Here is an 18519-nt window from a genome sequence, read left to right as displayed (position 1 = left end):
GACCAGGGGAAAGATCCCACTTGGAGAAAAACTGTCCTGGAGACAACAGAGGGGTCCCCCCAGCCTGTCTGCACTCCCAGGGCCAGGGAGTCAGTCTGAGAGAGCAGAAGCGTGTGCCCATGTATGGGCACACGTGTACATGGACACACGTGTGTGGGTGACCCTGGGTGTGCCTGCCCAGGTGCTGTGTGTGTGTGTGTGACTGCACACACGTGTTTCCAAGACCAAAGTACCTTGGGCGTCCTTCTGGGGGGGTCTATACGTGGCTGGGCACACAGCCCAGATGTGCATTTCCACTGTGTAAGGAGCCCAGTGCCCATGGGGGCGCAGGAGGAGCCGGGCTGGGGAAGGGGTGGAGCGCGACAAGGCTTTCCCCACCAGGACAGCCCGCCCAGGTGCAGGGATGCGGGGAAGGGGTGCCTTGGCTTGGGGCAGGGGAAGTCCTACCAGGGAGGCTGGCTGGAACTCCTCAGCACCTAGGAGGGCACGGGCTCCAGGTCTGCTGCTGAGGTCGCCTCAGTCCTGACCCAGGCACCCTGCAGGGCGTCCACGCAGCCCAAACTGGACACCGCCTGACAGCTTCCACACCCGCCGGAGCCTGACAGGGTGCCTGGGGGGTCCGGCGCTCCGTCCACGGGCGGCATCGCTCCCCGGCCCCTCCGCACCCCTGCCTGGCCCATCCATCTCCCCGCGGCCACAGCTGCCACGCGGCCTCCTCTATTGAGCCGTGAGATGAGAAGGTGTGAAGGATATGGGGGCACCGGGGACGGGCTGGCAGGCAAGATGGATGAGGGGGCAGGGGGCCAGCAGGCGCCTCGGGCAGGAAGGGCAGGCCAGCCGGGGAGGAGCTGTGCGGAGAGGCGCGCTGTGTGAGTGGTGTGTGTGCCAGAGAGATGCGCGTGCTCACGAGTGGTTGGGGCATCGGGCCTTGAGGTCATCTGTGCGCATGTGGGTTGTAAGTCAGTGTGCTCACATATGTGCGTGGGGATGTTTCCATCCCACGGCCCGCAGCACGCACGCACATCAGTAGCCAGCAGAACCCAGGCTGGCCCGCTCCTGGGAGTCTAGGCTGAGGGGGAGCCACCAGGATTGGTGGGAATCTCCCAAGCCCCTTCGTCATCTCTCCCCTCTCCCATCAGCCCCACTGTGGATCCCAGGACAGTGTGGCCTGGCTGGCCGCGCCCCACTGGCTGGCTCCTGAGAGCCATTGGGACCCTCGCCAGCCCAGAGAAGCCCCCTCTCTTGCCCCACAGGGAACTGCAAAGCTGGGCATGGGTCTGTGCCAGGGGTCCGCCCACCTCTCCCAGCTCTGCCCGCAGGGACTTGGGGTATGGGAGACCAAAGCAGGTGACACCCCTAAGATGAAGGGAGGAGAGGTCAGCCCCCTGGCACGGGGCTTGGGGAGGAGCTGGGGTGTCCTACGTGGGAGAGGCAGCCCCTCCAGCCCTTGGTCCCTCCATGGCCAGTCTCAGATACGGGCCTCTGCCTATCCCACGTCCCCAGTGGAGAAGGTGTGTTGGGGAAGAGGGGGTCTTGCCTGCCTCGGGGACCCCAGTCAAGTATGCCCGGCACAGCCTGAGGTGCTCTCATCTAGCTCCGGCCTGGGGGCTGGAATAACCCTCCCAGAGCGGGCTAGCTTGGGGTCGCGCCCGATAACCCTCCTTGGGCCGTATGGCAGGGATGAAATGGCCAAACAGCACTTTCAACTGATAGCAACCAGTTTGGGGGTGCCTCACCCCCCGTGCCTTCCTGACCGGTGATCTGTGTGTCCCTGAATGGCTGGCCTGGAGAAGGTGCCTGGTCAGACAGACCAGTGACCTCTGACCTGGGCCAGGCTCCCACCCTGTGGGCACGACGTAGGCCCCCTCGGTCAGGATAGGAACAGCTTACTGCTGTCTATCCCAGTTAGAAGAGATTATGCACTTACTACAGAGGGAGAAACTGAGGCACGGGGACAGTCAGGAATCCACCAGCACCGCACAGCTCATGGGTTGGAGCCATCAGCAAGGCCCAGCTTCCTCCCCCAGCCCAGGGGCTCTGCCTCTGCTAGCACTTGCTGATGCTGCCCCCTCGTGTTTGCTGCCCCAGCGGCCCAGGCCACAGTGTGCCAGCAGCCCCAGGTCAGGGGTCGGGCTCCCAGCCAGAGGGCAGCATGTCTGCCATCCAGCCCTCATGCTCCTGTGGCCCCTGCAGCCTCCCCAGCCTCCCCCAGGCCCTGAAGGTGCCGAGCCCCCCCACTCACCGGGCCTGGGCCCCTGAGGACCACCCAATGGGTCTTCAAGATGGGCCCCCACCCTGCGCCTGGGTCCATTGATCAGGAATGGCTGGGGGACTCCTGGCTGGGGAAGGGAGGGAGCTGGGAAAGGGGACGGGGAGGGGGAGAGGAGGCTTTGCTACGTCAGAGCCTTCCCACCTGCCCTCCTCCCACACAGCACCACGCCTGGAGCTGGACAAGCCCAGCAAGCAGCTTCGCACAGTCCAGTCTGAGCGTGGCTTGGAGAAGGGGTCCCCCCAGAACCAGGGTCCCACCTGCAGAGACCAGGGGCCGGGCTCCAGTGGAGAAGCAAGACGTGAGCGATCTCTCGGAGGGAAGGACAGTCCTGCAGAACGGAGCTGTGCTACTGATTGGGCCAGGAGACCCAGAGTGGCTGACCACGCTCCCAGCAGGCAGGGGCCCCTCAACTGGCAGCTGCAGCCGGCCTCCGCTGAGCAGGACTCCTCCAGGAGTCAACGTCCAGGCTGTCCCCATGGCAGGTACGGTGTAGCCAGCGGAGGTGGCCCCACAGCTGGCCTCAGGCTCCAGGGTGAATGGGGCAGGGAAGGGACTGCATGCGGGGACCAAGGAAACTCCACCGGACCCAGGTCCTGGGCAAGAGGGTGGTGCAGGCGCCCCCCACGCTGAGGCCTCAGATCCCACCAGGGCAGGGCTGATGGACTCACAGCCACCTAGATACAAATATAGGGGTGCTGCCAGGCAGGGGTATATGAGTCCCGACTGGGAAGGGAAAGCCTTTTCAGGCATGGGTGACCTTGGGCCTGTCCCCTCCCCTCTCTGGGCCTCACCCATTGAGTATCAAGGTTGAGGGGTGGGGGAGCTGGACAAGAAGCCTCTAACTTCCCCCCCAGACCTGACTCCATGCTCCTGGGAAATTGTCAAATCCTGACCCCAAGGGATGCTGACCGTTGGAGGAACCAGGCAGAGAACAGGCCCCTCCCAAGTTCCTGAGAGCACTCAGGGGTGGCCTGTTGACCAAGGTGGGCAGGGGATGGGCTCGTCAAAGACTTAGGAGCCAGTGACCAGCCTGTGCAAAGGCCCCAGGCCCAGGGAAGCCCTGAGCCTCTCCCTTGGGGCCGCAGAGGATCCCTGGATGACGGGCCTGCCCCAGCAAGGGGTCTGAACAATGGACAGTTGTGCATCTGACGGCCTGGTCTGGGTGCTGGGGGGACATCAGCCGTGTAGCCGTCATGTCCCTCTGGGGGATGCAGAGCTGATGTGGCCCCTCCCTCTCAGAGCCCCCCCCCCCCCAGACCGCAGAACTCCCAGGGGCTTTCGTGAGGGACCGCTTTTCGTACGTGGCCCTCAGGGCTGCCGAGTACGGAGCCACAGGCCCTGAGTGCCACACTCAGATGAGGCACCTACTACGCGCCAGCTCTGGCCGGGTCGCCCACCTGTCTGCTCATTACACGTACACCCCACCAGGAACCTCCCTCCACCATCTCTCTGTCTGTCTGTCCATCCACCCAGCACTGAAATCCACCTTTTCCCAGGGGGAATTTCAGTTTTACCAGGCTCTTGGCCCCTTAGGGGGCGGCTAGAAACTAATAGTCAGTGTTTCAGGATTTTTCCCCCTAGTTTTAGTTTGTAAATTGTGGTAAAATGTACATAAAGTAAAAATTTCCATTTTAGGCATTTATAAGTGAACAGTGCAGGGGCATGAAGGGCCCCCACACTGCTGTGCACCCATCACCACCACCCGTCTCTAGGACTCTTGCATCTTGCAAAACTGAAATTCTGTCCCCATTAAACACTCACTCCCTCTGCCCTACCCCCTCCCCCGTCTATGAGTCAGACAATTCATGGAATCGCACAGGGTTTGTCGTTTTGTGTGTGGCTTGTTTCACTTCACGTAATGTCCTCAAGGTCCATCCGTGTAATAGCATATGGCAGAATATCCTTCCTTTCTTAAGGCAGAATAATATTCCATTGTCTGGATAGACCATAGGCTGCTCATTCATTCATCCATCAATGGACATTTGGGTGCTTTCACCTTTTGGCTATTGGGAACCGTGCTGCTGTGAACACTGACGTCCTCCTATCTGTTCAGGGCCCTGCCCCCCGTTCCTTTGGGCAATTCTCAGTTTCTAGGGAAATGCCTGGAAGTGGAGTTGCTGGAGCGTCTGGCCGTTGTGTTCTCCAGCCGCTGCACCGTTTCCCATCCCGCCCACGTCCTCGCCACCACCCGCTGCTTGTTTTTGCTTTGTTATTGGTTTTTGTTTTGGTTTTGATAATAGCCCTCCTCGTGGGTGTAAAGTAGTATCTCACTGTAGTTAGGATTTTTTTTTTTTTTTTCAAGATTAGAAGGTGGCAAAACTTTTGGCCAAGGCTCATTCCAGGATTGCACATCAGAAACCGGAATTTTAGGAGAAAGGGAGGAAGCCACAGCTGAAGGACGTTAGGATGGGCCGCTGGGGACGGGCTTTGGGCAGTTTTTCCGCGCTCAGGCATGGGTGAGAGGCCCCGGTGCCGATTCCAGGGTCTCCTCTCGGCTCACGTCTCCTGGAGCAGCACCAGGCAGCTGGGTCTCCACAGAGCCAGGACGCTCCGAACCCCACAACCTCCCAAAGCCTATTTTGTGTAACAGGGGTCCTTTTTGAAGGGTCTGCTGTGTGCCAGGCACCGAATGGATCCTCACAAATCCTCACATGGACCCTAGGAGGCAGGTATTAAGAACCCCTTGTGACAGATATGGAAACTGAGGGTCTTGGGGATGAAGCAATTTGCTCAAAGCCGTGGCTCTGAGTGCTCAAATCTTTGAGCACTTGATGGCTCAAAGATTCCCTGGGGGACCAGACAGGCCCTGTCTCTGGCCTCCAGGAGCTTTAAGTTAGCATTTACTTCATGAAGTCATACTCAGTGAGGGGTACTCTGGGAACACAGGCATGGCAGTCAGGGAGGGCCTCCTGGAGGAAGAGACGCCTACGTGCAGCCTGAAGGATGAGAGCTAGTTTGGTGGCAGAGGGGTGAGGCCAACAGCGGCCCACACTTTCATCCTCTCTCCCCAGCCTTCCTCTCTGCTGGCCTCGGGGTACATGCGTCCTCGGAGCCCTACACCCTGCGCATGACCAGCTCCAGCTGGGAGCCCCGGCTGGACTCCTCATTTCCATCAGGCCCTTCCACTGGCTCCGCGGGGGCCCGAGTCATGGCTGAGCCCAGCAAGCAGGGCCCCAAGAACCCACGTGTGTCCGGCGTGACAGTTCAGCTGGAGATGAAGGCTCTGTGGGAGGAGTTCAATCAGCTGGGCACAGAGATGATTGTCACCAAGGCAGGCAGGTGTGAGCAGCGGGTGTGTGTGTGGCGGGGACAGGGGGCCTTGCGGGAGCCGCATTTGGGCTGCTGAGCCCCTGTCTCCCGCAGGAGGATGTTTCCCACCTTCCAGGTGAAGATCCTGGGCATGGACATGCTGGCTGACTACGCCCTGCTCATGGACTTCGTGCCTCTGGACGACAAAAGATACAGGTCTGGGGGCTGGCCAGGGAAGCCGCTCAAATAGCAGGGGCTGAGCCGGGAAGCAGACCCCTACCTGCTCTCCAGGGTGAGCCGGGGCCGGTTGGAGCAGCTTCAGGGAGGCCTAGTCTGGGGCCACAGTGGAAGCCTGATGGCAGCGGGGGAGCCCAGCTCAGGGCAGCCGGCAATCTCAAGTGGGCAGCAGACTAGCCTGGGCAGGCAGAGTGGGCTAGCCCAGTGCAGCCACAGGGAACTCAAGGCCAGACAGCATTCTTGGGCTCTCCCGTTCCTCATGTGCGAGGTGGGGACAGTGCATGGGTAGTATGTTGAGGGATGGCCCATCTGCCCCGCCGGTCCTGGCTCCAGGTGGGGGCAGCAGATGAGTGCTGTGGGGTACAGATGGGGCACCCCTGCCACCTGCTCTGCTCCCCAGGTACGCCTTTCACAGCTCAGCCTGGCTGGTGGCAGGCAAAGCAGACCCGATCACGCCCGGTCGCGTGCACTTCCACCCGGACTCACCGGCCAAGGGCGCACAGTGGATGCGCCAGATTGTGTCCTTTGACAAGCTCAAGCTGACCAACAACCTGCTGGACGACAATGGCCACGTGAGGCCCCAGCTACAGCGGGGAGGGGTTTAGGCCGGGGCTGGGGACGCTGAGGCCTGACTGTAATGAAGCCTGGGACCAGGGCTAGCCGTGTCGTTAATGCCCAGTGGCCTTGGTGCCCAGCACCCTCACCCGCTACTGATGGCTAATGCTGGGGGCCAAGTTCACCTGGCCAGGGGTTGGACAGCAGAGGGGACTGTCCAAGCAGGTGGATAAGTGGGCTGGAGGTGTGGGAATGTTCCAGCAAACACTGTCCTCCTTGTAGACAGTGTTTATGGAATGCCCTCCACGGGACAGGCCCCTGGTGGGTGTAAGAATACAGCATCGTTGCCACTTTGTCAAACAGACAAAGATCCCTGACCCCATGGGGCTCACCTCCTGTGGTAGGGGGCAGACGGTAAGCAAAGAATCCAGAAGGCCCCATGAGCAGTGTGTCAGATGGTGATAAATGCCAGGAGAAAAAGGAACCAGGGAGGGGGGCTGAGACAGAGGTGAATGGTCCATTCAGGGGGGGTTTTAGAAGCTGCTGAGGCAATATTTGAAGAGAGATCTAAAGGAAAAGGGGAAGGCAGCCCATGCACAGAGAAGTAGGAGCTGGTGCAGGGGACAGAACAGCAGGTGCAAAGGCCCTGAGGCTACAGAATGTTGTGCCAGTCGCTGGGGGGAATGCAAGGAGGCTCCCATGTGGCTGAAGTGGGGTGAGTAAGGGGGATGGGAGGACAGAGACCCTGAGGCTGCCAGGGCTGATCTGCAGAGCCCGTCGGCTGTAGAGAAGGTTCTGGCTTTTACTCTGTGCATGGCCCCAGGAGGTTTTTGAGCGGGAGTGACATGCAGCAGCTCGCTGGGCTTGCTGTGCGCAGAATGGACAGAGAAGCTGGGTGGAGGCAGGGAGACCGGCCAGGAGGAGGCTGAGGAAATCCAGGGGGACATGACGGTGGCCAGGCGGAGCAGAGGTGGTGGGATGGGAGAGGTGGTCAGAGGTGGTGGTCTGGATATTTCTGAAGGTAAAGCTGACAGTGGGATGTGGACTTGAGAGAAGACAAAGTGGCAAAAATGCTCAAACACAAAGGGGACTTTGCTGCAGAACCGTAGGCTCCCGAGGCCAGACTCTGTGCCCCCATTGTAAGAAAGGCAGTCTTCCCGCCCTGGAGAAGACTTAGCCTCAGGGAGGGTTTGCTGCTGCTCCCCTGCACACCGCCTTCCGCACCCCCTCCAGATCATTCTCAACTCCATGCACCGCTACCAGCCCCGATTCCACGTGGTCTTCGTGGACCCACGCAAGGACAGTGAGCGCTACGCCCAGGAGAACTTCAAGTCCTTCATCTTCGCGGAGACCCAGTTCACAGCCGTGACAGCCTATCAGAACCACCGGGTGGGTTGGGCCACAGCTCAAGAGGCAACTGCCAGCCCATTTCACAGGGGTGGAGACTGAGGCCCAAGGATCTGAGCTCCCACATGCTCACAGACCTGCCCTTCTCTCCCTCTCTAAGAGGGACTCGGCAGACCTGTGCCCTTAGTCGTTCCCCTGCCATCATGCCCACTGGCTCTACGGCTCCTGGGCTGAAGGGCCCAGGTCCCTGGGCCTCCTGATTGGGATGTCCAGAGAAGATGGGGTGGCTGAACATGGGGCCCCGTAGCCTTTCCCTGGCTCAGGGTTGACCCATAACTGTACTTTCTCCTCTGCAGATCACCCAGCTGAAAATAGCCAGCAACCCTTTTGCCAAGGGCTTTAGGGAGACGGACTCGGAATCCTGGTACTGTCTGGGCCCTGGCAGCTCCGCCCGGCTGCCCTAACCCAACCCCTCACCCCCACCCCAGGCCTCTCCTAAGGCCTCGGCTCCTGCCCTTCTCTGAGGGTCATGCCCACAGACTCGTCCCGGGGTCCCCACTGTCTGATTGATCACAACCCTTGGCCTGGGCTCTCCCCTTGACCTCCTGCCTCCATTCCTGCTTGTCACATCTTCAGGACTCTATCTCCACGAGCCCTGTTCAGCATCCCAGCCCAGAGTCACAGCAGCCTCAGTCCCTGCCTGCTGAAGGGCCCTGCAGGGCAGGAAAAAGGTTAGCCCCCAGTAGGACCAGAGCCTACATGATGGGCAGAAAGTGAGGTGACAGGGCCACAGGGCCCCCAGCAAGGGGCTTCAGCATGTTCAGCAAGCCCACTGGGCACCTGTGTGGACAAAGAGGAGGAGATAAGAGATTTCTGAGACAATTTGGGACCAACGGCAGAAAGAACAGCACAGGGACAAGGTTCTAAGTGAAGGGGTGGAAGCGTCAGGTGGGCTTCCTGGAGGAGGTGGCTCCTGAGCTGGGCCTGGAAGAACCAGGAAGTGTCTGGATAGTGAGCGAAGGTGGGGAAGAGGGAAGGGAGAGGGAAGAACAAGAGCAAAGGCTGAGAAGAGGAGGAATGGGATGGGAGCAGGGAAGGAACGGGGAGGATGTGAGGGGAGCTCTGGGGTCCACTCAGACCATATCCTCCCTCAGACCCCAACAAAGCTCCGGCCTCCAACTCCAGGACATCTGCCCGGCTGCACCATCAGCTGCTGGCCCCCCCTGAAGCTCTGCTGGCCCCAGCCACCTACCAGTCCCTCAGCTACCAGGGCCTGTACCCTGGAGCTTCAAGTCCCCTCAGAATCCCAAGGGCCCGACCAACACCGTATCCCCTCCCCAGTATTCAAGCTGACAGAGATCAGGAAGGCCTGCCCGTCCCAGCTAGGCTGGGGCTCCTGTCCCCCACTGCCATGTGCTTGGGGCCTGTCCAGGACCCTCAGTGATAAGGGCCTTGTGGACAGACTTCTCTTGCCCTGAATGCTGTCCCCTCCAGCCTTGCCTGTACAGAGACCCTGTCCCCTCCCAAGGAGAGCAGGGCAGGTGGAAGCCCAGAGAGGGAGGCAACCTGCCCAGAATCACAGTTAGGCTGAGAAGGTGCCAGGCTTGAAACCATCTACCCCCCCCCCAACCTGTCCCCTTCTGCCTTGTGGGGGGACTCTTCCAAACCCTGCTTTACCTCTTCCTTTCCGCCAACATTAAACCACTTGGCATGAGTAGTCAGAGCATTCTGTCCTCGGGGCTTGGGGTGGAGGGACTCAGGAACACCCAGACCCCAGATAATGGGCTGCAGACATCCCAAAGCTCTGCCCAGTGCCAGTCATATCCCTCGGAGCACAGTGATGGCAAAGGTGCTGACACCAGCCAAGGGTTAGGGTTAGGGTTAGGGTGCAGGGCTTTGAGTGAGGCTGCAGTTTCTGCTCCCTGCCTTATGTGTCCAGATGAGGATTGAAACTGCAGCTCAGAGAGGCACCTGCTCAAAGTCAATGCAAAGCATGGTGACACCTGCCATTTCACGTATAGGTGCTGTGCCCAAGACTGGGTGGTCTGGTCCTGAGAAGCCGGGGTCTGAAGGGATGCAGAAACATGATAGGGCAGTGACCACACGGGACAGGCCAAGGTGGGGGGGGGGGGAGGAACTTGAGAGTCCAATCAGACTTGAGGGAAGAGAGCTTCACAGAAAGGTGACATTCAAACCAACACCTAAAGGAGTAGAAATTGCGAGGGAGAGGGGCGGGGAGGAGGGGAGGCAAGCTCCCAGCGGTGGGAAAAGTAGGGCAAAGGCCTGAGGCTGGAGCGGGTTCCCTGGAGCCGGAAGGCGCGGCGCGCGCCGCCCAGAGGAACCAGGAGAGGAGCCGGGGGTGGGGGGGGACCGGCTGGGCACTCCTCCCGCAGCCCCTGACGTCCCCGGCCTCCAGGAGGAGCGCCCCGTGGATCCCCGAAACGCTGACTCCGAACATCCTGGAGCACTTCACGTTAAGTCCTTAGGAAAGGGACGGGCACACGTGGGCGTGGAGGACGTGGGGCCCAGCAAAGCCTCGAAGCCTGACACTCCGACTCCCGAACCCCGCCGTCAGAAGGGCCGGGTCGGGAAGCCAGGACGCGCGCGACGCAGGAAGCTCCAGAGACTCTCAGACCCCGGGTCCACACCACCATCGCCAGTTCCGTCCTCCGCCCAGGCCCACCCCTCTGCCGGAAGCCAAGTCATCGGGACTCGCCCCTTCCGGCCCCGCCCACCAACTGCAGGCGAAGCCACTCCCTCAGGCCCCGCCCCATTCCACCGAGGTCCCGCCTCTTGTGTAGGCCCCTCCCCCAAGGACGCAGCCAGGGCCGCTTCGGCGCCCCACGCGGCGGGGCGGGGCGGGGCGACTGCTCCCGCAGCCCCGCCCAGCTTCCCACGGAACGCGGAGTGCGAGTGCTGTCCTTTCCCTTCCCTCCCGAGGCCGGGCGCCCTCCGTGTCCCGGCTGAGCCGGGACAGACATGCAGCCCGACTGCCTGTCAGCGGAGGGCGAGCGGCGCTGCCGGCGGCTGCTGGCGGGGGCCACGGCCCGGCTCCGCGCGCGCCCCGCGGCGGCCGCGGTGCTGGTGCCGCTGTGCTCGGTGCGCGGCGTCCCGGCGCTGCTCTACACGCTGCGGTCCAGCCGGCTGGCCGGGAGCCACAAGGGTGACGTCAGGTACACCGGCCGGGAACTCCTGTCCCTTCTGGAAGGACCGGAGGGACCTGAGCAAGGCGCTTCGCCTCTCCGAGCCTGGGTTTCCGCCTCTAGGGAACGGGTCTGGCGTCGCGGGTGCTCCAGTCTGGTCGCCACGCCGGGCCCCTCGAAGCGCGTGCCGCACCACCTCCGGCTGGGGACACCTCTCGGAGATGCGTCCGCCTCTCTAAAAAGGCAGGACCCCGCCCCCTGCCGGTGACTCAGGGGAGATTCAGGTCGGGGAGCAGAAGAAGTTCGCAGGGCGGGGCTGCCTGGCTTCCCGCCCTGGTCCCGCCCCTGTCCCCGGTGGGAACTGGGGACGCACTAGGGTCATGGCGCCACTGGGGCCACCATAGGCAAAACTTGCGTGTGTGAGCTTCAGGACCTCTCCCTTACCCCTGTCGTTCAGGGAGGTAAACAGCCTGCAGAGGTCACGTGGCTGGCCCGAGGCCTCACTACAAACTAGCGGCAGAGACAGAAGATGCTTAGTGGGTGACTAGCCCTGTGCCACAGCTGTCACCCTCACCCGCCATGGCCCCAACAGAACAAGGACCAGGCTCCCTGTGCTTATCAGTTTCCCAGGTGGCAAATGTGACCCCACTGACCAGGATGTGGTGCATACAGCCCTAAGGGAGACCCACGAGGAGCTGGGCCTTACTGTGCCTGAGGAGCACGTGTGGGGCGTCCTGCGGCCTGTGCACGACAGGGTAAGGCTGCTAGACCCTGAGGCCACCAGCAGGGACAAGGAGGGTGGTCACGGCCTCTGGCAGGCAGACATCATGGTGGAGCACCTGTCTGGCGGGCATGTTCCATCCCCACACAACCCACCAGGGAGGGGCCAGGGATATCTTAGCACCTTTTCACGGGGGATCCCGAGGCTTGGGTCTGGGGCTAGAGGTGGCCCCGGGGTAAGCCAGCTCTGCCCAGCTTGGTGGAGGAGGGTTGGGGAAGACTTCACAGGGTAGGCAGGGATTGGGTGACAGGTGGGAGATTTTAGGGGAGTAAAAGTCAGGGAAGGGCAAGTGACGGGAACAGTCTGCAAAGGCCCAGAGGGCGGAATGGCTCTAGCGAGTCTGAGGGCCCTGAGTTAGTCAGCATGGCTGGAGTGGGCTCCAGGGCAGGGGCCTCCAATGCAGAAGGCCTCTGGATGGCAAGTGGGGGTCTTCCTCTCAGGCTCCCCTCCCCAGCCCCAAAGCTCCACCAAGGCCATGCCTCCCCTGACAGCCTGTCACCCTCCTGCCCCAGCAAAAGGCCACCGTGGTGCCAGTGCTTGCCAGTGTGGGCCCACTGGATCCGCAGAGTCTCAGGCCCAACCCCGAAGAGGTGAGTGGGGGGGACGGTTGGGGGCCGACCAGCCGGGGGAGTCTCTGTCCACAGCAGTCCTCCATCCGCCCTCTCACGGCCTCCTTCCCACAGGTGGACGAGGTGTTTGCGCTCCCCCTGGCCCACCTGCTGCAGGCGCAGAACCAAGGGTACACCCACTTCTGCCGGCAGGGCCACTTCAGCTACACGCTGCCTGTCTTCCTGCACGGTCCCCACCGTGTCTGGGGGCTCACGGCCATCATCACGGAGTTCACCCTGCAGCTGCTGGCACCTGGTGCCTACCAGCCCCGCCTGGCCAGCTCGGAGCGGCCCACGGGCTGAAGGCCTGGCCACGAGCAGCCCTTCCTTCACCCTGCCAGGCCAGCTCCATTCCCGGACTGAATAAAGAGCTTTTACCAAATCTGTGGCAGCTGCCTCTTCTGCACTGGGGCCTTGACCTCGAGCAGACCCCATGGGACCACCGGCCTCCGGCTGGGGTGCCTCTGACCCATCACACTGTTACCCACGGAACAGTTGGCGCTTCTGTGTACTTGGCCCTCACCACAGCCCTGAGGTGGGCCCAACGCTGACTCTGGCTGGTGAGACCAGGGCTCAGAGAGAAGAGACACCTTGCCCAAGGTCACCCCAAGCTAGGACTTGAGCCAAGCCCGCTCTGACTCCAGAGCCCACACTCAGCCACTACACTGTAGTCCCTGCTCCCGCCTCTGTGTCTAGCTGACCCCGTGCCAGGCTTTGGGAATCCGAAGAGGAGCCCTGCTTGTTACTACAAAGTTCCAACGTGCCCAGCTCCTACCATGCACCAGGCACTGTCCTCGGGCCTTATCTCCAGACCAGCCAGATGCTGCCCTGACCTCTGGGGGTGACTCAGTCTGGGAAGATCTCAGAGCAGGTCCTCCAGATAATCATGTGATTGTACATTCATTAACCACAGATAATAGCAGAATACATCAGTTATGTAGACCAGAGAGAGGCTGTAAGCAGTCTGACTTTGTCATGGTAGACTGCGCAATATTAACCAGGATAGGCAATAGGAAACTACACCCACTAGCTGACTTTGCCAAAAGAGGAATGGTGATAAATTCGAGATACACTCGCTTCAGGCATGGCTGGATCCAGGGGCTCAGGGGCTCTCTTCCTCTTACTGTGCTTTCCACTGTGTCAGCCTCGCTCTTGGAGAATCTCTACTCTGCAGGGATGAGAAGTAGGGAGAGGGCAACCGCTCTAGGATGTTACAGCACCAGTATCCCATCAACAGAAAACAGCTTCTCTCTTTGGCCGTTTAACCCGGGCTTGTACTTTGGTGGCCCTCACTGAGCCTGTCACATGGCCTGCCGGAGTTGGAATTCATTGGTGGGCAGAGTCTGCAGGCAGAGAACTGGGGTGGAGGATGAACCTTCTAGACTGAGACTAAGGAAGGGGCGGTCCCCAAAGGACCAATGCGAAGAGAGAAGGGAAAGTCAAGCCGGTAAAAACCAGCGAAGGTCCCCTGCAGAGTGACCTTGAAACCAAAGGTGGGCAAGCACAGGCCAGATCAAGGGCTAAGAAGGGACGTCGGGGCAAAGGAGCAGCGCGTGCACAAAGTCTGGGGTGTTCGAGGAAACAAGACTAGCACTGTGGGGGTGGGGAGGGGCCCCACCACTCAGGGACCACCGTGGGGTGCCAATAGACACACTTCAGTGATGGGTGAGGACTTTGTTCCAGGCTGGGAGAGGGGCAGACAGGTTTGTGAAGTGATGTGATTCGTGTCGTGAAAAGCTTGAGCTGCAAGAGGCCCGGATTGCAGACGCCCTCGTCCCTGGAGTCCCCTCCCTGGGCGCCCAACCCCCCTCCATGGATGCTCTGTCACCTCACCTCCCACGCGCCCCCTCCACACCTCCCAAAGTGTCCCCACAGCGCTATTCACTCCTACACACCTCCCCACGTGCTCCCTCCACCAGCATCCCTCCCGCCTCACCTACCCCTTCCTTCGCGGCCCCTCCCATTGCCCCTCACACTTCACACCCCTTGTGTCATCTCTGGCCCTCCACATTCCTCACCTGGGAGCAGGCGCATGATGACGGTAAAAATAACTCTGACAGTGTGTGAAGTGGGGGTGAGGGAGGTGGGCGGCCGAGCCCCTGCACTAAAGAAGGGACCCTTGGGGTTGAGAGCCCCGGAGATGGGTTCTGAGCCCCGCCCCTTCCCCCTCCGTCACCGTCACCGGGTCTGGGAGGCCCTTGGCTCAGGCAGTCCGGCTTCCACTCCCCGAACCAAAGCAGGTGGAGGAGCTCACAGAGCGGTGAGTAGCTGATGGCCTCACTGCCAGCACGCCGGGGGCCTCCTTCAGGCTGGAGCCCCCCACATCTCCCCCACCCCACCTACTTTGACGCTGCACTTTGTCCTCAGGTCCTGGCTGCCACCCGAGACCCCCCTCAGCGCCCTCAGGGATGCCTCTTCGCCCTGGCTCCTTGGCCCGCTGCATTCCCCCCGTCTCCAGCCCACGGGGGCTTCTCTGAGTCTCTGTCCCCATGCCCAAGCCCCCATGGCAGGCACTGCAGCAGTGAGAGGGGGGCGGCCACCGCGGGCGAGCATGCAGGAGCACATGGCCATCGATGTGAGCCCCGGCCCCATCCGGCCCATCCATCTCATTTCCGACTACTTCCCGCACTTCTACCCCTTCGCTAAGCACACCCTGCGCACCCCAGAGCCACACCCTGCAGTGACCCCTGCCATACGCTCTGCACCCCAGCCGCAGCTGGACCCAGAGAGAGAGGGAGATTCAGACGACAGCAGTGAGTGGGGGCAGGGGACCAAGGAAGCACTCCTGGCCCAGCCCGGCCAGGGTAGGGTTTGGGGCATCCCAGGCATCTGACCGGGGAGGGGCAGGGCAGGAGGCATGGTGCCATTTGGGGGGTGGGGTGGGGGTCGAGGTAGGAGCTGACCCTGCCTGCCACCTGCCGTTAGCTGCCCTGGGCACCCTCGAGTTCACGCTTCTTTTTGATGCGGACAACAGCGCCCTGCACTGCACGGCTCACCGTGCCAAGGTGAGGATGGGGGCAGGGGTCTATGGGCCGAGGGCCTGGGCCACAGGCCTGCCCCACACTCATTGTCTCTTCTCAGGGTCTCAAGCCACCGGCCTCGGGCTCTGTGGACACGTATGTCAAAGCCAATCTGCTGCCAGGGGCCAGCAAGGTGAGGGTGAACCCAGGCCCCTACTGATGCCCCTTGGCCGCACCCCAGCCCAGAACACCCGTCTGACCCTGCCATGCCGCTCCCCGCCAAAGCCTGGACATCAGGCACAGAGCTCCCCATTGCTGGGATGTGCAACTGGGGGCCTACCAGGAAGGTGGGCCAGAGTGGGGTCCCGGGGCCCAAGGAGGCCCTGATCCATCCTACCTGGCCCCCAGGCCAGCCAGCTGCGGACCCGCACGGTTCGGGGCACAAGGGGGCCTGTCTGGGAGGAGACACTCACCTATCACGGCTTCACCCGCCAGGATGCTGGGCGAAAGACCCTGCGGTGAGGATTGGCCTGGGCCACAAGGCGGCAAGGCCGAGGTGGGGGGTGGGGGAGGCTTGCCTGGCCACGTCTGACACGGGCGGCCCCCAGGCTGTGTGTGTGTGAGGACCCATGGCTGCGGCGACGGCGGCGGGCGCCTCCCCTGGGGGAGCTGCGGGTGCCCCTAAGGAAGCTGGTACCCAACCGAGCCAGGAGCTTTGATGTGTGTCTGGAGAAGCGGAAACTGGTAAGTGGGGTGGCACAGGTTGGGGTGTGGGGACCAGGATCCTTGTGGTGGGGAAGCTGGAGAGGAGAGGAGCAAGGAGGGGGACCCTGGGCAATGTCTGGCCAAGGTGACCAGGCTCTCTGCTCTTTCAGACCAAGAGGCCCAAGAGCCTGGATACAGCCCGTGGCATGTCCCTGTATCAGGAGGTGGGTAGGACGATGGGACCAAGCAGGGATGGGGGGGCAGGCCTGGGGGCCGGGCTGAAGTGCATCAGGCAGGGCCTGAGGTGGGCTGAGGGGGTGGGTCCAGGCACAGGTGGGCTTGAGGAAACTGAGGCCATCTCTCTCACAAGCCCTAGCATTCGTAGCCCCAGGGAACAGCCAGACCCCAGTGCCTGGGCATGGAACGTGACTTCCCCGCCAGAGCAGCCCAGAGGAACTGTTGGGGACTGGGACACCCAAAGCCCTGAGGGGGCAGAGACACAGGCCCGGTGGAAACAGAGGCTAAAACTGGTGGGATCTGTCCATGGCCCAAGTTGGGAGGGCCCGTCAAGGTCCAGGAGAGAATGGACAGCAGGTGGGGCTCCCTGGCTTCTAGGTCGACCCCTAAGGCATTGTGGGTACCACTTCTGGGGCTTGTAGCCCGACAGGTCCTTGTCAGGAGGCAGAGATGACTGCAGGAGGCCCCATGCCAAAAACCAAAGGCACGGCCAGAACCCTACCCCCACCCCGGGCTCAGGGTGGTGAGACACCTGCAAGGCTGTGGGCAAGCCTTCCCCAGCTCCTCTAGGATGGAAGGGCCAGGTGCTGCCGACTGCCCGCTGGTGGAGCCGCAAGTTGCTGCACCTGCCAATTAGCCAAGGCCCGGCTGGCAAGTCCCACCCAGGTGGGGCAGGCCCCCAGAGGCGCGCACTTCCTGCACAGTCGCCGCCCCCCCCACGCCAGGCGGGTGCTCATTTGACACTCACTGAGATGTGAATGTGAGCAAGGTGGTTGGGCTTCTGTAGACTGAATCCTATGTTAAGAATGGGAGAAGCTCATTCTTCCTGGGCATCCTCCCCAAGTCCTTTGCAAGCACCAGGGGCTGAGGGTGGCAAAGGCCATTCAGAACCTGGTCGCCTGGGCGGTGGGGGGTGAAGAGGGTGGGTTTTGTAACTTTAGTGACCTCTATGTCTTCAGGTAGAGAACGGTCTTTCGGAGCTGCTTCTGTGACACATGGGAAGGTGGTGATGGGCACTTAGCGAGAGGCCATTTAGGAAGCTCCTAGCATGTTTGTACCACTGACACCAGCGCCCTTCCCCTCCATGACAAAGATGCCCTGGACTGACCAGTAACTGGTCTGAGCAAGCCCCTCCCCTCCACATGCCCTGGAGGGTACGGTGGGTCTGGAATTTCCCTTCCAGGGCACCAGGCCAGTGACTGTTTTTGGAAACAGAATCATGACATTAAATTGTCGGCCCCCGTTGTTTTTGCAGCCAGCTTGAGTTGTCCCATCAGGGCTGACACTGGCGGGGGAAGGGGGGCAGGCTCTGGGTTGCACGCGGCTGACCACAGCCCACCCCTGCAGGAGGAGGCGGAGGCAGCAGGGGAGGAGCGCGGGCGCATCCTGCTGTCCCTGTGCTACAGCTCCCGGCAGGGCGGCTTGCTGGTGGGTGTGCTGCGCTGCGCCCACCTTGCCCCCATGGACGCCAACGGCTACTCGGACCCCTTTGTCCGCCTGTGAGTGTAGATTGATGGACAGGCAGGTGGGCAGCGGCGGTTCCCCAGAGCCTGTCTCCAGGGCCGCACCTAACCTGACCCCATAATTTCCAACCAGTTTCCTGCGTCCAAACATGGGGAAGAGATCTAAATACAAGACCAGTGTCCGGAAGAAGACCCTGAACCCCGAGTTCAATGAGGTAGGCCAGGGCCAGGTGGGGGCAGTCCTAGCTGCTCTGGGGTTGGGGAGGTTGGCGTTCTTACTTAGAAAGCACAAGTCCTCCCTTACCTGAGCAACTCACCTATCTGAGCCTGTTTCTGAACCTGTAAGGGACTCAAGGCCCCCTCCTTCCTGCCTTTCTGACCCCTTCCCTGCAGGAGTTCTTCTACGCAGGCCCAAGGGAGGAGCTGGCCCAGAAGACGCTGCTGGTGTCCGTATGGGACTATGACCTGGGCACAGCTGACGACTTCATTGGTGAGAATGCAGGGGAGGGGGGAGGGGCCCAGTGGGCTCCCACATGGCTCCTGACCCCTGTCCCCCAACCCAGGCGGGGTAGAGCTGAGTAGCCAGGCTGGCGGGGAATGCCAGCGGCACTGGTGTGAATGCCTGGGCCGCAGTGACCACCGACTGGAGCTGTGGCACCCGCTGGACGGCGCGCCCCTCCAGCTCAGCGACTAGAAGGGGCACCCAGCCCTGGCCCTGCTCACCACCCTCCCCAAAACTGACCCACAGAGCTGGGAAGACTGGAGCTGCCCCACCCAAGGTGCCCAGCCCCACGTCAAATTGTTTGCTTCCTTACCCCCCTTTCAAATTCACCCCACTGCCAATCACGAAGCAAGAATAAACCTGCAAACCAGACCACAGAGAGTCTGTTCTTCTCCCTGTCCATCACCTCACAGGGCGGACTGGGCCCGTTCTCCTTGCTCCCACCTCCAGAAGCCCACAC

General features: G+C 61.6%; 3 protein-coding genes across 4 annotated transcripts; all 3 read left to right on the top strand.

The window, feature by feature from the left end:
* Positions 1 to 2747: 2747 nt before the first annotated feature.
* TBX10 (T-box transcription factor 10) lies at positions 2748 to 9330 on the top strand. The gene is made up of 8 exons (XM_057317220.1): positions 2748 to 2754; positions 5284 to 5551; positions 5636 to 5737; positions 6159 to 6330; positions 7547 to 7702; positions 8017 to 8084; positions 8297 to 8391; positions 8815 to 9330. Exons 1-8 carry the CDS (start codon positions 2748 to 2750, stop codon positions 9102 to 9104), a joined length of 1158 nt encoding a protein of 385 aa, XP_057173203.1. The 3' UTR covers positions 9105 to 9330.
* A 1198-nt stretch (positions 9331 to 10528) lies between these two features.
* NUDT8 (nudix hydrolase 8) lies at positions 10529 to 13820 on the top strand. 2 transcript variants are annotated; one of them, XM_026483042.4, is made up of 4 exons: positions 10529 to 10833; positions 11426 to 11558; positions 12076 to 12174; positions 12268 to 13820. In XM_026483042.4, the coding sequence occupies exons 1-4, from the start codon at positions 10640 to 10642 to the stop codon at positions 12493 to 12495; spliced, it is 654 nt and encodes a 217-aa protein (XP_026338827.1). In that variant the 5' UTR covers positions 10529 to 10639; the 3' UTR covers positions 12496 to 13820. The 2 variants fall into 2 exon arrangements, with proteins under 2 accessions (XP_026338827.1, XP_026338828.1); XM_026483043.4 differs by having other exon boundaries at positions 10533 to 10833; positions 12097 to 12174; positions 12268 to 12604.
* A 608-nt stretch (positions 13821 to 14428) lies between these two features.
* Positions 14429 to 18431, top strand: LOC113244015 (double C2-like domain-containing protein gamma). The gene is made up of 10 exons (XM_026483041.3): positions 14429 to 14945; positions 15118 to 15197; positions 15274 to 15345; positions 15561 to 15670; positions 15761 to 15896; positions 16028 to 16081; positions 17442 to 17593; positions 17691 to 17772; positions 17951 to 18047; positions 18121 to 18431. The coding sequence occupies exons 1-10, from the start codon at positions 14696 to 14698 to the stop codon at positions 18249 to 18251; spliced, it is 1164 nt and encodes a 387-aa protein (XP_026338826.3). The 5' UTR covers positions 14429 to 14695; the 3' UTR covers positions 18252 to 18431.
* The last annotated feature ends 88 nt before the right edge of the window (positions 18432 to 18519 follow it).

This window comes from Ursus arctos, unplaced genomic scaffold, assembly GCF_023065955.2.
Source record: "Ursus arctos isolate Adak ecotype North America unplaced genomic scaffold, UrsArc2.0 scaffold_23, whole genome shotgun sequence".
NCBI lineage: Eukaryota > Metazoa > Chordata > Mammalia > Carnivora > Ursidae > Ursus > Ursus arctos.
This window is presented reverse-complemented; position numbering and strand designations above follow the sequence as displayed.